General features: G+C 39.0%; 1 protein-coding gene across 2 annotated transcripts in view; it reads right to left on the reverse strand.

The window, feature by feature from the left end:
* PNPLA4 (patatin like phospholipase domain containing 4) overlaps positions 1 to 17454 on the reverse strand; it is a 27935-nt gene continuing 10481 nt past the window's right edge. For both annotated transcript variants that reach the window (XM_063660701.1, XM_054471479.2), the window contains exons 5-7: positions 12238 to 12303; positions 1458 to 1610; positions 1 to 158 (exon numbers count right to left, since the gene is read on the reverse strand). In XM_063660701.1, the coding sequence (XP_063516771.1) occupies positions 27 to 158; positions 1458 to 1610; positions 12238 to 12303 (351 nt within the window). In that variant the 3' untranslated portion in view covers positions 1 to 26. The remainder of the gene's footprint in view (positions 159 to 1457; positions 1611 to 12237; positions 12304 to 17454) is intronic.

Genomic DNA, 17454 nt, shown 5'->3' on the forward strand with positions numbered 1-17454 from the left:
TTTTGCATTATAAACTTTTATGCATTTTATTCAAACCAATTTTCTTTAAGTAAAAACTTAACAGTGTCATCAAAACCACACTGATACAAAGATTCCATTTTCCTCTTGCTTGGGGGAAAAAGGGCTTGGTTGAGTCTCACCAGGTTTGCCAGGGACAACTAGAATAAAAAGACCGAAATTTAAGCTGTAGGATATTGCAGTACAGGTAAATATACACTATTTTTATAATCTAGGTTTTCTTATCACAGATACAATTAGCAGTAACAAAAAATCAGTAGGAAAAATTTAAACTTCAGAAGTTACCTCCACTGATACACTAAAGGAGGGTTTCTCAGCCTTGGTACTGCTGACATTTGGGGCCACGATGTCTTAACTGTGGGGCAGTCATGTGCACTGCAGGACGTTTAACACCATTCCTGGCCTCTACCCACCAGACGCCAGTAGCACCACTGGGACATGATAACCAAAAATGTCTAGGTACAATATCATCCCATGTGGAACACTATTAGACTAGATTAAGGGAATCAGTATTTTTATGTCAATTATTCATTTGGGTCCCTAAGTTTTTCTCCACTATTTTTATATATTTCATTACCTCCATCTTTCTAAGCAAATAAATGATTTTATTTAAAATTGCTCTGGGCCAGGCGTGGTGGCTGAGGCCTGTAATCCCAGCACTTTGAGAGGCCAAGGCAGGTGGATCACTTGAGCCCAGGAGCTCGGGACCAGCCTAGGCAACACAGTGAGACTTTGTCTCTGCAAATAATTTTTTTTAAAAAAGTAGTTGGGTGTGGTGGCACGTGCCTGCAGTCCCAGGTACTTGGGAGGCTGAGGTGGCAGGATTACCTGAGCCTGGGCGGTCGAGGCTGCAGTGAGACATGATCTTGCCACTGCACTCCAGCCTAGGGGACAGAGCAACATCCTCTCTCAAAGAAGAAAAAAATTGCTCTGATATCCTACCAAGTTTATTGATGTAAAAAAGAAGTGAAGAAAAAGAAGTGACAGTTAATAAGCAGCAAAAATGGGTGGGCATGGTGCATATCTGTAATCCTAGTGCTTTGGGAGGCCAAGGTGGAAGAATCACTTGAGCCAGGGAGTTTGAGACCAGCCTGGGCAACCTAGTGAAACCCTGTCTCTACAAAAGATAAAAAAATTAGCCCCGCGAGACGGTGCACACCTATAGTCCCAGATACATGGGAGGCTAAGGTAGGAGGGGTGCTAAAAATAAAAAAAAAAAAAATGAAAGCAGCAAAAAGGACTTAATGCTGACAGTCCATAGGAACCCAAGTTCCTATGGCTGATACATGTTTTAAAGTATTAAACAACACACTAAGGAGAAGATGCAACTCCTACCTACAATTATCAATGAACTTCCAGTGCTTAGGAAACACGTTGAATTCTGTGGGAATTTTTAGTAGATCAGAACTCTTCAAATATCACTGAACATAATTACTCACCATGATATCCTGCTTGGCGATATTAACATACAGATCCAGCTGCCCTTTGTCCTGTGGGGAGATGTCCAGTCGTCCACTGAAGGGGGAGATGGTCACTGTCCGGCCGACGGGCAGGATGGGAAGAGCGTTGGTGAGGCCTCCGTCCACCCACTTCTGTGGAAAGAAACATCTCACGTCAGCACATGTCAACAACACATCCTGCACAAAGAAAAGCAGCTTCTAATAATATGTGTGCCTTGGATATGCTTTTAAATTGCTATTTTTGAGGACTAATCCCATTGGGGATCTGTTCTGGGGGTAAAACAAATCTTGGTATACATATGACTTACCAATATAAGAACAACTCTGGACAGAATTTAACTAGATTATTGTCTGTAAGACTTGAATTCTTACTGACTAGAGTGCATGCTTAAGAAGCCATGTGTAATTAGATTGGGGTTCATTATTTAATCAAACTAAAAAGTCAAATTTACTGTGGATGCTGAACAAAACATCCACCACCAGAGGAGGTTCCATTTTTATTATATGAATTGGAAACTGGCATTTTTTGTGGCAAACTTAAAAAGTAAATACAGCAACTAGAAATGCTTCTAATTCCAAAGTGGTTCCTGTGCTCTTGAAGCAAGGGGCATGTCCTGAAGCCATAAGGAATGGGAGTGCTGCATCAAAGCACGCATTCCTCAATAGGCACTCAGTGCTCTCAAGCCCACCCCAAAGGGGAGTGAGTGATGGAGAAAGCGGAGGACAGAAGCCTCCCAAGGAAGAAAATGAAACAGTCTTGGGGCAATGAGGATGGACAACGAGGTGCTCAAGGTGTGTGCAGCCTCAGCCCCTAGCTCTACAGAAGCGCACAATGAGAAATGGTGACTGAAGAACCACACAGACAATATTCCTTCTGCTGTCTATTCCAAGGCCAAACAGTCTCAATGCAGCCATGATCTGATATATTCACATGATCAGCTATAGCAATCAATAAACACAACACACATAGAAATAACGCCCAAATTGTCTAAGTTTACCTGTTATTAAAAATAGCCTTCAGATAATATACAAAAAACAAAAAGTCTGGTAACAGTTGAAAGTCCTGTATGCAGGAATCTTTAGTGAAGTTTGTAAACTGAGTTTTGCTTCAATGTATAAAATGAAATGCAGATAAAACAAACCTTTGTTATTCAACATAAAGGTGGCAAGAGGAGGGAGAAAGAGGCCAAAATAAAATGCTCTCAACTCACTTAAAACCATGCATTTATTTCTTCCAATGTGTCTTTTTCATGTCCTTCTTAATTGTGTTTGTTTATTTATTTATTTATTTATTTTTTTGAGACAGAGTCTCGCTCTGTCGCCCAGGCTGGAGTGCAGTGGCGCGATCTCAGCTCACTGCAAGCTCCGCCTCCTGGGTTCACGCCATTCTCCTGCCTCAGCCTCCCGAGTAGCTGGGACTACAGGCGCCCGCCACCACGCCCGGCTAATTTTTTGTATTTTTAGTAGAGACGGGGTTTCACCGGGTTAGCCAGGATGGTCTCAATCTCCTGACCTCGTGATCTGCCCGCCTCGGCCTCCCAAAGTGCTGGGATTACAGGCATGAGTCACCGCACCCGGCCAATTGTGTTTATTTCTAAAGCTGATGACAAAATGAGTGGTATTACATTATTTACAAAGGCTCTGGCCAGCCACAAACTCCTCCAAAGGAAATAAAAGTAAATAAATAAAAGATAAAAATGGGTTGAAAATTCCTTTTGAGAGAATTGCATTTTGGTGGAGGAGAGAGTATAAGTAGATTGGATTAAAATAAAACTGACCTGCAAAATTTGCATATTGTCATTATTTTTAAAAGATATAAAGACTATGATATATTATGTGTTATGTGTATTACACATAGTTATTTATATGTGTATGTGTATATGCATGTATACATGTGTTTGTGTATGTGTGTTTATATATGTACCCATATGTATACATAAAATATAGCTAGTTATGTAACTGTATGATCTAAAAGGGAGGTTTGCAAAAAAAAGGCTCCAAAATATCTGATTCTGTCCCAGAACTTGCTTTTTTTCCCTGATTGCTTTAGGTGTAAATATCAAATTCTGGAATAGGATAATACCCAGAAGGGAAAAGAAAGACAGCTTCCAAAATTATTTCATATTGTCAACAGAAGCTGTCATCAACGATGTAAAAATTCATACAGGTTTCATCAAGAAAAATTAAAGATATGCAACTTTAAGTAACAGCTCTTCTGATTTATTCAACTTAATGAAAAGAAGGGCAATCTGGCTCATTAAATTGAAAAGTGTTCTAATTTACTGTGAGGTTAATGACTGCTGTTTCAGGGAATCGAAAATCCTTTTTCCAAATTTTGTTCACTCTTGTTAGCTTATTCTGATTAGATAAATGACAAGGGAAAACATACAGCAGCTTATCAAATCACTTGATTAAACTTGCAATGATACCAACTCCTTCACAACCCTTGATGCTATAGCCCCACTGCTCAGATATGCTAAATGTGGTACCTCTTACTCCTGATTTATGCTCTCACGAGCTGTGTCACTTAGGACAATCACACATTCATTCGGGCATGCAGATTCCAGCAGTTTCTGGAAACAACCGTCACAACAACAAATATTCTTCAACCTCCAAATTAAAAGTAGAAACATTTTATATCTTGTGCTTTACTGATAGTTTAAAATCTTGCATAGTAAACACTTCTGTCCATGAATTCTCTGGCTGTTCACAACATACGGCTGTGAGTCATTCCCACCTTCTTGCTTCATGGGCAGCATTCTACATGCTGGTAGCTACTTCCATGCGCTTCTGTGACTCCAAAATTGTCCTTAAGAAAAATAGCTGCTGGTCTACCCCATTAGAGTTTTCCTGTGTGTTTGTCAGTTTTCATCACATATCACCATCATCCTCAAAGGAAAAGGGAGAGCAAGTACATACAAATTCCAGGGCAAAATAGTTTCAAAATCATACTCGTTACAGGCTGTACAGTGACCACCTCTCGGTCCCAGTGCTAGACCTACTACTCTTTTCTCTAATCTTTGGCCATATTCTAAGTGTGTTCCACATTCAAGTCAATGCCTGAGTCCTAAGACATAGAAATAAGCAACTGCTCAATAGAAAAACAAAAACAAAACAAAAAAACTCATGCCCAATTGTGGGGCAGACATCTACTGTGATTGTTCTCTGAAAGTTATGGCACTGAAAACTAGAATTAATGGAATCACTTCTAAAGAGATAAGGCTACCCATTACACCTAAACAGGCTAGAATATTCATCTGGCAGTACTTCTTAAACTTTGCTTTATACATTGATGTGTTATGGGTACCTATTGAGAACATGCCTTATGAATTCAAGTAACTGCTATTACATAATGTAAGTGGAAAACTTAAGAAAGGACCTGATGAGTTAACCTCTACTGAAAGGGCCAGTTTATTCATTCAGCAAGTGATTCCTGAGCATCCCGTGTGTGTCTGGATGTATGGTAGATGCTGGGGATATGTTTGTGATAGAACTTCGATGAAGGGCTCCATTTTCTTAAGGTATATTTTGCTCAAAAAACAAGTGAATAAAAAATACTTTGCTGGAAGAACGAATGTTGCTATCTATAATTATTATAAATACCATGGCAGAGAGCCTAATAGTTTAAAAGTGATTTCACATGTATAATTTAATATGTGAACCCTGTAATGCAGAAAGGTCATGCTCATATATTCAGTTCCCTCATGTTACAGAAGAGGAAACTGAGGCTTGCAGGTTTCCTTGCTATAGTTCACGGGGTGGTAAACTATGACCCACCATCTGCTTCAGTAAATAAAATTTTATTGGCACATGACCAGGACCTTTTGTTGAGATATTGCCTGCGGCTGCTTCCCTCTACTATAGCACAGTTGAGTAGGTGTGTTGACAAAGACAATGTTGAAAGTATTTGCTATCTGATACTTTACAGAGAATAAAACATCTATTGCTATAGAATATACAGGCAAGAAGGGATAGTTGTCTTTTTCACTTCAGGTTTTTTTTCTCGCACACTGTAAAATTCAGGGACGCTCTATGGGGCAGGGCAAATTAGAACTGATTTCTGAGGGGTGAGAGAGAAGTAAATGTGCTTTGAACAATAATTTCTTATTTGCAAACATATCTGCATTGCTTTCATGAGATACCCTACAGACAGCAATGCCCAACAATGCTCTTGATTAGCAATTCCTAAAATAGAAGGGAGAGGGAAAGAGACAAAGAGATACCCACCTCCTTAGACACAGGTGAGAATCTTCCAATTAAAGAAGAGACAGATGAGATTTTTTAATCAAAGAAAGACAAGTAAAAATACAATTCTAAAAGAGAGGTTGAGAAACCTGCCATACTAACCTCTACTAAGCATTGATTCTTGGTGCATTGCTTTCTTGATTTTTGCATGTGTGAAGGATGATTAAAAATGATGACTCCAGATATCTACTTTTGAGAAGGCTCTAAAGGGTTAACAGTTGACCATCTATAAACACCATATAGAAAATTTTTCCTAGAGGACTAACATGTTGTTTCAAAAATTAAACAGACAGTGGAAAAAAAATCTAAAAAGTGACAGAAGAATAAGAGCATCTATTTCAGAATAACTAGAAATTGATATCCAGGTTTCCATCCAGCCAAATCTAGCTGGTGGCAAGGCCAGCTACTACTGTTTGCTATGACAGTGACAGAGCTGCATTTCCATGTAAAAAGTCTAAGCCACGAGCAAATAGAAGCCTAAGGACCACAATATCAACCTCATATAAAAGCAGTTACATGGAGTATTCCACAATTCTCTTTCCCACACAAGTGTCAATAATGAAAGGATAAATGACCCATAATGCCAAATCCGCATGGACTAGGGTAATACAACGGTGCATTTTCACGTTCCTGTAATAGCATACACTTAATCTTAACCAAAAGGCCAAGAAGCGATCTTGTAATACTACACAGTCAAAATATTACTTGAATTCCAACTCAGATGAAAGAAACAATGCAAAATCCTACAGCTTTTCTTTTCTTTTTTTTTTTTTTTCAGACAGAGTTTCACTCTTGTTGCCCAAGCTGGAGTGCAATGGCATGATCTCTGCTCACTGCAACCTCTGCCTCCTGGGTTCAAGCAATTCTCCTCCTTCAGCCTCCCGAATAGCTGGAATTACAGGCATGTGCCACCACGCCTGGCTAATTTTTTGTATTTTTAGTAGAAACAGGGTTTCACCATGTTAGCCAGGCTGGTCTCGAACTCCTGATCTCAGGTGATCCGCCCGCCTCAGCCTCCCAAAGTGCTAGGATTACAGGCGTGAGCCACCGCGCCCAGCCAACCCTACAGCTTTTCTTCTGATCTGCATGTGCCAGTTCTGGAGATGATTTTATTCCGATATTTCAGTCACCTGCCAATGCTAATTCTATCTCTTAAAACAAATGAGTTAAGAATTCCTCTTGAAAATTTTCATTCTTATTCCAAATTGACAAGAATCTGTGAAAACATGGCCTAAATGTGTGAACATTCCTGTGGATTTATTCTACCATTGGAAAGAGTTCATATGTAGTAAAGAAAAATCATTAGTCAAAAATATAGGACTAAACTTCAATTTATTTCCATTCATTCACTGACAAATCTATTAATGAGTATGTACTATAAGTAAGGTACTAAAATAGTCATAAGATGAAGCCAGAGAAAGCTACAGAACTTTTTAAAATAATATTTTTTAAAAAGCAGCTTTTTTTTTTTTTTTTTTGAAACAGGGTTTTGCTCTGTTGCCCAGGCTGGAGTACGGTGGTGTGATCATAGCTCACTGCAGCCTCAACCTCCCCAGGCTCAGGTGATCCTCCCACCTCAGCCTCCAAAGTAGCTGGGACTATAGGCACATGCCACTATGCCTGGCTAATTTTTGTATTTTTTTGTAGAGATGGGGTTTTGCCATGTTTCCCAAGTTAAAAAGAAGAAGCAATTTTCAAAGACATCATTCCACTTTAAACCACTGGTAGAGGGTTTTGAAAGGACTCATACTCGTATTTGCTGTGGTTGAAATTAATCTTAAGTCTTATTAAGGTATGATTCTTCTAAGTGATTAATAAAAACATTTTTTAATGCACATATTGGATCCACAAACGTATCTTAATAAAATCCAGTAACACCCGCAATGTAGAAATGAGGAGGTCTGTGTATTTAACAAAAGTCACAAGTGGAGAGAATAGACTCTGCCCCTGTTGGCTGAGTCCCACTTTCTCTGCCTTTCCTGACTCAGTGCCACAAATATAAGTAACACTAAGTCCCTTTTTCCCCTTCTGCCACCTCCACTTTCGTCACTTCAGAAAAACAACTAAAGACAACAAATACATCAAAACCTGAGCTGTATGAAAACATGAAAATCTAGAAAATAAGAGGTGTATTCAGCACAACTGAAATGTTTATGTAATTTAAATCACATAAAAAGCTTATACCCACATTAAAACACTGCATTTAAAGCAACATTCACGCTTCCCTGAAAATGGAAAGGAAAGATTCTAGAAAACAACTCGGCATGGAAACCCTATTAGAATGTGGGAGGTGATCAGGCTTAAAGAGAGTTAGTGTTAAGCAGAGAATGGCACTTCTTTTTTTTTTTTTTTTTTTTTTTTTTTTTCCCTGAACAGCATTTTTATTTCTTTATTACTTTTAAAAATTACTTTTCCATTTCCCACACCAATGTAAGTGAACAGTATTCATTGTATACCACAAGTATTTCCCTTAATCCAACATAATGACTTACTACAAATAGAAATGAGGCAATTGATGTACTTAATCCTTTATAAAAGCTTAGAAGCCATCTTAAAATACTTCGCAGAATTTGCAAATACAGTATTTTGAGTAGGATTTTCAAATGTTTTTTTTTTTTTTTTTTTTTGTATTTATTTTTTTTATTATTATTATTATTATTATTATACTTTAGGTTTTATGGTACATGTGCGCAATGTGCAGGTAAGTTACATATGTATACATGTGCCATGCTGGTGCGCTGCACCCACCAACTCGTCATCTAGCATTAGGTATATCTCCCAGTGCTATCCCTCCCCCCTCCCCCCACCCCACAACAGTCCCCAGAGTGTGATGTTCCCCTTCCTGTGTCCATGTGTTCTCATTGTTCAATTCCCACCTATGAGTGAGAATATGCGGTGTTTGGTTTTTTGTTCTTGCGATAGTTTACTGAGAATGATGATTTCCAATTTCATCCATGTCCCTACAAAGGACGTGAACTCATCATTTTTTATGGCTGCATAGTATTTAGACTGGATTAAGAAAATGTGGCACTTCTAAATTGTCGCTTTCCGGTGTTATAAACAATGCAAGGCCGTTGTGGCTCTCTGTCAATTATGTGCATAAGGCCCCCTTATTGCGAACTCCATTAAACAACAGAGGAAAACTGAATGCTTTCAGGAGACATAAGGTTCAACTCTACAAGTAATTATGGTGTGCCTCCTATGCACAGACACCACATCATCAGGAACACTGTCCTGGTACATTGTCCAGGGTCAAGGGGCTTGGGTGGGTCACTTTCCATCTTCCTCACAGTTCTGGGCCTGTGCGTTCCCTGCTGTTTAATTGTGGCTGTCACTCTATGTTCATGTCCAAAGTACTCAATCACATCATGGAAAGTTCACTAGAAACTGATTCCTCACTCACGCCCTTTTAAACATTGCTAGTCTTCCTGTCACACACCCACGACATGGCGCTGGGGCTGGACACGAAGAAAACAAGGAATGCATTGTTTGAAAAGAACTAAAGGGCAAAGCAGAGTAAGAGGCACAGCAAAGATAGAAACATTAAGGACTATCTTGGGGAAGTTGGCCCCTTCCAAGCTCAGTGACTTCAGTGAAGTAGACTGACATCTTTACATCTCAATTTCCTCACATGTAAAATTGGAAGTAAGAATCCCTACAGCAGATAGCACTGTATTCTGGTGTATACAATAATAACAAAAGTTTTAGGCTGGGCGCGGTGGCTCACGCCTGTAATCCCAGCACTTTCGGAAGCCAAGGCGGGTGGATCACGAGGTCAGGAGATAGAGACCATCTTGGCTAACACGGTGAAACCCCATCTCTACTAAAAATACAAAAAATTAGCCAGCATGGTGGCATGCGCCTGTAGTCCCAGCTACTCAGGAGGCTGAGGCAGGAGAAATGGCGTGAACCTGGGAGGTGGAGCTTGCAGTGAGCTGAGATCGCGCCACTGCACTCCAGCCTGGGTGACAGAGTGAGAACTCCATCTCAAAAAAAAAAAAAAAAAAAAAAAGTTTTACTTCTTTTCTGGTAACAGGAATATCGAGGGCAGGCTGGTAAGGTAGACTCCTCAAATCATTTAGGACCTGGGTATTTCCAGCTCACTATTTGGCCATCTTCAGGGTGTGATCCTTGACCTCATGATGAACAAGAGCTGCTGGAGCTCCAGTAATCATATCTAAGTTCTGGGCAACAGGAAAAATGGAAAGATATACAACTTTCCTTGTACTGTAAGTCCCACAGTTATTCGGCTCACATGTCATTGCCCAACAATGAAATAAATGGTCACACCTAACTGCAAGGGAAGCTGGGATATATAACCTAGCTGCACAGCCATAGGTCCAGACAAAAATTGGGATTCTGTTACTAAGAAAGAAGAAGAAAGTGTATATTGGAAGAGAACCTGGAGCCTCTACCATCTGCCTCTCCTTCTAAGATAGAAACACTCTTAATTTGTAAGTGAGAGACTGGCGTAATAGGGACATAGAGGAAAAATATTCTAATCTACTAAGTGGCAAAGTAATTTTACTTGTCAATTCAACATTTCATTAAGTATTTCAAATGACAGCATCTGAATATGTGGAATTTTACTAGTCACTCTCAACCCATTACCTTCTGCTCTATCAAAACATACATTCTCCATATTACCTGAAGCCTATTATGATTTGCACTAGAAAGAAAAGAAAAAATTCCAAAGCTCAGCAAAGCTCAAGGACAGACACCGATGAGGACCGATGAGATCAGAACAGAGACACTGCTTCGATCCTATTAGCCAAAGGGTTTGTAAAACTCAGTTCTTTTGTTGAGAGACCATCAATTCCTTGAGCACAGGCCTGTTGCTGAGCCCTCAAGGTGAGTGGGTGAATGAATGAATGAAAGATGGTTAAAGCACTTTGTATGTACTCTTTTATTAATAAATAAATATATATTACGTATATATAAAACAAATGTAATTTATTCATCCTGAATATATGCTTGATCTCTGATATATGCTAAATAGATACTTTATTAGATATATGCTAAATACTTTCTTTTATTATAAAATATATATCTCTGATATGTATGAAATATCTACTCTATTTGATTATAAAACATATATCTCTGGCATGTGTTAAATAGGTACTATATTTGATTAAAAAATACATATCTCTGGTACGTGTTAGGCAGATACCCTGATTATAAAATACATATCTCTGGTATGTGCTAAACAGATACCCTATTTGATTATAAAATACATATCTCTGGTATGTGTTAGATATCTACTCTATTTAATTATAAATAGATATCTACTCTATTTAGATATCTAGTAGTTAGATATCTACTCTATTTAGATATCTAGTAGTTAGATATCTACTCTATTTAATTATAAAATATATATCTCTGGAATGTGTTAAATAGGTATAATATTTGATTAAAAGATACATATCTCTAGTACGTGTCAGATAACTCTGATTATAAAATACATATCTCTGGTGTATGTGCTAAACAGATACTCTATTTGATTACAAAATATATATCTCTGCTATGTGTTAAATAGCTATTCCATTTGATTATAAGATGCATATTTCTGATATGTGTTAAATAGATACTGCATTTGATTACAAAATGCATATCTCTGGTATGTGCTAAACAGATACTCTATTTGATTATAAAATACATATCTCTGGTGTCTGTAAAATAGCTACTGTATTAATTATAAAATGCATGTTTCCAGTATACGTTAAATAAACACGTTAAACCAAATACTATATTTGGTTATAAAATACGTATCTGTGACATATGTGAAATAGACATCATATTTGAGAATAAAATGCTCACGTTGAACCTGCGTCCATGCGATGGAGGAGCTGCCTCGGGTCGAATGGTGAATACTCAAAACAAACTCTGTGTAGATCACAGAAGGAAGCTGGGTCACAGTCAGCACAGACTTTAGGTGGAAGCCCATGTCTAAATTTCCCTAAAAGAACTGGCACCCTGTCTGAAGTGCCAGCTCCAAGTAAGGAGCACTCTCCTCAAACAAAACGGGTTTTGGCCTTGCAGTGATCAACGTGTCTGGGTAAGTAGAGAGCCTTGGAGGGGAGTGGGTCATCCCCTAGCAGAGTGGCTGAGGACAGGCTGGAAGGAACCTATGCTGCATTGTCTGCGGGAGGACAAGGTATGGAGCCCTTAAGCCTTTTCTCACCCTGACGGTAGTACAACTCTGCTTAGAAGGGGCTGTGAGTAGGACTTTACTAGGTGGAAAAAAAATCGTTCACTGCTAACAACAACAGAATATATATATATATATGATGAAAATAAGAGCATCACAGTCAATCATTCCCATTCACGAGATCTTGATGATAAGTTATCACTGGCCCTGTATATTTTTTCCCTCTTAAAGAGAAACAAAGCTATTTAGGAGGAAAAAAACATATAAACTGATTTGAAGCCACTAGAATAATTATAAAATTGGATGTTTCAAAAGAAACATATTAATATAGGGAGGAGGGTAATTCCTCAGTTATAATAAGCTTACCTGCCCTTTGTATTCCACTGGCTTCAGTCCTGCATAAACGGGCACAAAACTGCTGGCTAGGAGGACCTAGATGGATAAAATAAAGAAGCAGCTCATGACTACAGGCATGAACATTCAGACAATACAGCTGATGTAGTATTGACTAGCAAAATCTCAATAAGCCCCACAGACTTCAAGTGCAGCACTGCACATAATTACATAAAATATAACACTTTTAATATCGGAAAAAACTCTAAACAGATAGGTACAAGTTGACACACTCTGAATCAATCAACTTCACCTAGGTAAAAATCAGCATTTTAATAATAGACACAGAAGTTACTACAAAATGAAATTTAAGGTAAGTCTAAGTTCCTGAGTATGTAAAGGTTACAGATAAATTATTTGTAATATTCTATCATATACTGTAAAAATCATGTTACAGTTGTACTCCTGCTTTCTGGAGGAACAAAGCCCTCTGATTATGACAGGAGAGGTTAGTCCACAGCTCAGAGATGTTCTCATTTATGTCACCAGGATTTGCAAAGGGAATGACATATTTTATGTTCCAATGACGTGGTCAGGATATGTAATGGAACCCTGGCAAGCAGTGACATCAATTATGCTTTATCTCCCATTTAAACAGTTGAAAAAGATTGTCATTTAGGAAATTACCATTCCATACATCATAAGAAGTTGGGCTCTGATAGCTTTTCTAAAATGTAAATGTTTTATTTTGCCGTGTAGTTTCCAAATCACTAGTGTTCTATTTGAAAACATACAGCATTAGATACTGAATATTTTTAAGCTATAATCTTTCAACTGATAAGTGAAAGACTCTGGCTGTTTGTTGTCAAAGATTTCATGAGTTTTTTTTCATCATACATTATTCAGAAATGGATTATGGCTCAAATGCTGACTTGCAGATCATCCATTTACAATTATTTAGAACTCAGAAGGCATTTCCTCCAAAAATCAATGTTATAGGTATGGTTTTTGGGTCAGCTCTCAAAAGCCTATTTATTCTGAACTGCAACTAAATTACAGACTCAGTCACCAGCATAACAATTTCCATAGGAAAATCCTCTTTTGAGCTGTGACCTGACACAGCTGGAATCCACTTTTGCCATGTTTATTTCTGCACCAGGTACAGGGAACTTCCATAGCTTTCTTATGCAGTGGTTCTTCCTTGGACATGTCTCCTGTTTCCTCATTACCAAAAAACCCACTGAAAGGACGGGGACTTGTGTCTCTCCTGGTATGTCCAGCCCTTGGCAGAGCTAGTACTCAACAAACATCTGTTGGGTATCTCTCTCCCTTCTCTGTGATGGGAATGGACCCAACACTCCTCCACTTACCCCAATAGTGGCACTAAAGAAGGTTGCCCAGTGCTGTTGGTGGCATGTTGGTTGCAAAGGCACAGGCCTGGTTGTAACAGCTCCTATAGCAACAGGCTCCTGACAAGTGCCCAAAGAAGCTTCTGGGGCCTCAGGTTTCAGCAGTGGCAAATTCAACGGTAACAGCACAACACAGGGACTCCAGCAGGAAAGAAGGTAAGAAATAGCCAAGTGTGAAAGGGTTCTATGGCACCATGCTGGCGCTAGGTGCCAGAATCAGTTATATAATTTCTGGGTCCTGTCCAGAATAAGATAAATGCAGGGCCTCCTGTTCAGAAAGTATGGAGAATATTAAGATGTTGAGAGCAGAGCATTAAACCAACGGTGAGGCCCTTTGGATAGTGCAGCCACGTGCAGATGCACAGGCCATACACTCATGAAGTAGACCTTGCCTCAAATATAGTGTCTTATTTAATTACTTCTCGACCCTGTCTCAAAAAGATAAAGTTGCTCAAAGGTCTCTCTGCTAATACGTGGTTGAGACTGTCCCCAGAACCAATTTAATATAAAATGTATATTTTTACCAAAGCCAACATACACATGTCAGATTTCTCACAATGGGTCTTTTTTTCATCTTTTGGTCAATTTTATGCACATCTATCTCAATCGCTTGTTTACTGAAATATTGAAAGCATGCTAATTTGCAGCACTGTTTCCCAAAGGAAAGCAGGCGCTTCTATTTATTTTTTATGTGCTTGTTTATTTATTTATTACAAGGCATAATAATAACCTCACGCAAGGTCTGCCAACCTTCTACAAAATGTCAATGCGGACATGCCCGCACCATGACATTCTTCTCAAAATCTCAACTTGAAATGGCCCGCATAATGCAATACTGTGACATTAGAGCAATCATGTCTCTTTCACAAAGAGGCAAAGCAGGAGTGAGTAGCACCTTGGGTGATTTGGTGAAGATCACTTAATAAATCAATAGGAGAGAGAGGACAGAAAGCAGGCATCTTCAACTCCAACCCTCTCAGCCCACCAGTAGCAATGACATCATTGGCTTCAGAGAAAGGTTGTTTATGGTTAAGGTAACTGCATTCACCCTAACTAAACTTGACCTTATCATCAATTGGCTATGCTTTTAAAAAAAATAATCACAGACCCTAGGTATGTTTCGCAAGCACAATCTAGCTATTTAATGAAATTATTCAGCAAATGCAACACTGCAAAGCAATAACTAGAGCAATTTGTAGATAGCACACATATTGTGAAATTACAGTACTTAGAGGTCTTTAAAGAACCAAAGACACTACATAAATACAACGATTTATTTCATTATTCTGCAGAGAGACATGTGGACTGCAAAAAAATCACTAACCTTAGAATTACTTTTTTTTTTTTCTTTTCCCCCGTGTCAAAGTATAATGTAGAGTTCACAAGTTAATGCTTGCAACTATTTTGAGATATTTGGATGAAAAATGCTATCCAATTACTTTCCTACAGATAATAACAGTAAGAATCCTCCTGATTGATATGAAAAGTGCAATGAACTGGAAAATACTTGTCACTCCTCCAACTCAATGTATTTGTTTTTGTCATAACTGACTCTCTCTTTATATGGACTGATGATTTGTATATCAAACCAAGTTTAGTTGGGAAATTAGCTTTAGATAGTTAAGAGCTAAGCAGCTTTTCTTATTTGTAGTCAGCTTACTGCCATTTTATTGCAGGCAAATAGGATTTCCTAAGAAAGGAGATAAAGACTGACATTCTAAGGTCATGTAATAAAATATTATGCCTAAACATGTGCTTTTAGTGTATCTCACCTCACAATATTCCCAGTGAAATTCACCTCGCCAATGAACCTCAACACGTCTACAGCACTCGTTCTCAACTGGAGGTGATTTTACCCCCTAGGGACATTTAGCAATGTGTCTGTCATAACCTGGGGTGGAGGGTGGGGGGGTGTCCTGCTAGCATCTACTGAACAGAGACCAGGGATGCTGCTCAAATTCCTACAAAGGACAGACAGCTGTCACAAGAAATAACTATCTGGGTAATAATCTGGGCCCTTACTGCCAGGAGTGCAGTGTTTGTGGTTGAGAACGCTGATGTGGAAAGCAGGGGTGTACTTTTCACACCCTATCACTTGGTACAGCACTTTAAATGTTGGACATATGTGAAACCACTGATTTGTGTTCTTACTAAACACACAATGATAAAAATGAGAGCTAGTGTCTTCCTGTAGCAACAGTATAAAACATTGCCAGGTGCACATTCCCGACACGTTCTGATTGACTCTCTTCATTTTGCATTTTAGAGAAAAGAGGTATTTAGAAAATTATGTGGCCTAGCTTCCTTAGGGATTAAATTCTCAGCAAGTTTCATTTATGCCTAAAGTTTACTGTGGACTTTAATGAGAATTAACTGTTTATACAGAACTTGCTGCTGTAGTTGAAATTCAAAGACAGATTCAAATTTATCTTCCTCAGTTTTTCCAAGATAATGACCAATCTTAAATTCAGTTTTTATTTCACCTTCACAAGGCTAAATGTGAGAGGATCTTGTTAAGAGCATTCTCACACATGCAAAGAAATTCAGGACATCACTGCAATAGAGACAGGGCAGAATTTTCTCAAGACGGCCAGGGACACTACGGTGCCGGAAAGGCTTCCTGGGTACCTCTACCCTAGAGCATTCACACGTGTCAAAAGACCCTTTCGGAAAACACTTGTGCATCAGTCTTAAACATGAAGAATTCAATGATTTGGACCAATTCAGGGAGGCAGTGGAACTCTACTACGCCATTGCACTGTTAATTTACGCATCATTTCAGCTCAGCCTTGGAGGTTGCATATGACTTTCTTTTAACCTAGGGGCTCACCTCCCTAGTTATGCTTTGCTGAAGGCTAACATTAAAATGTGTTTGGATTTCCTAGTTGCATGCATGCTTCTAAAGAAAAAGAGCCCACAATAAAATCTGGAACTCGAAATGAATGTGTTGGTAAGCAAAATGCACACACTTGACACTCGGGGGATACTGTGTAGAGCAGCACACCAGGAGAGTAATCAGGAAGGAATCATGCTAAATAATGAACAGTATGAAGAGATGGATGTCTGGAAAGTGGAGGCACTTGAAGGTGACCATGCACATCTGGTGTGTACTTAAGAGTTGATGAAATACTTTCATACATACTTCATTTGACCTTGTTCTGAAGGTCTCCATCTTAAAAATGAAGAAACCAAGGCTCCAAGAAGTTGAGACTCGCCAAGGGTCCCAGAGCCCACCAACAACAGGGTTAGGTGGATGTGTACCACCCTTCCATGACTCTTTTCAATTCCCTAAATTATCTGCATTTGCAGGAACTGATCTCAGCTTGGTGTTGATCTGCTGGCGACCCACAGACATAAAGGGTCATCTTTGGGGGTAACATTTTTCTGGGTGTGGCACCTGGAAATAAATCTCTCAGATGGGAAATAAAGACATGATTTTGGAGGGGGGCCTCCTGGGGCTCTGGTTAACTCTATAAAGGGGTCTCCCCTCTGCAGGCTGCCTTCAAGTAGTTGAGTAGCAGACATCATCTGTGTTTCCCTTTGTCAGTATAGTCACTATAAGGGAGGAGGGGAATGGTTGGCACCAATAAATTCTGAACAAAGGAATGCCTTAGGGCCTGCACCTGTCTTATAACAGTTTATAAAGTAGAAAAGACTGAGTTAAATCCTCATGAACGTAAGATTCAAAATTCTGTGGAAATTCAACCCCCAAAAAAATGAATACTTGGACCACACAGTCCACAAGGGTTCCAAGAAAACAATCAACTAGCATTGCAGCTATCAAACGAGTGATTTTTCCATGCTACTAAAGGTGAAGCTCATTAAGATAAATTAAGTGTGA

Source organism: Pongo pygmaeus, chromosome X, assembly GCF_028885625.2.
Source record: "Pongo pygmaeus isolate AG05252 chromosome X, NHGRI_mPonPyg2-v2.0_pri, whole genome shotgun sequence".
In the NCBI taxonomy this organism is placed as follows: Eukaryota; Metazoa; Chordata; class Mammalia; order Primates; family Hominidae; genus Pongo; species Pongo pygmaeus.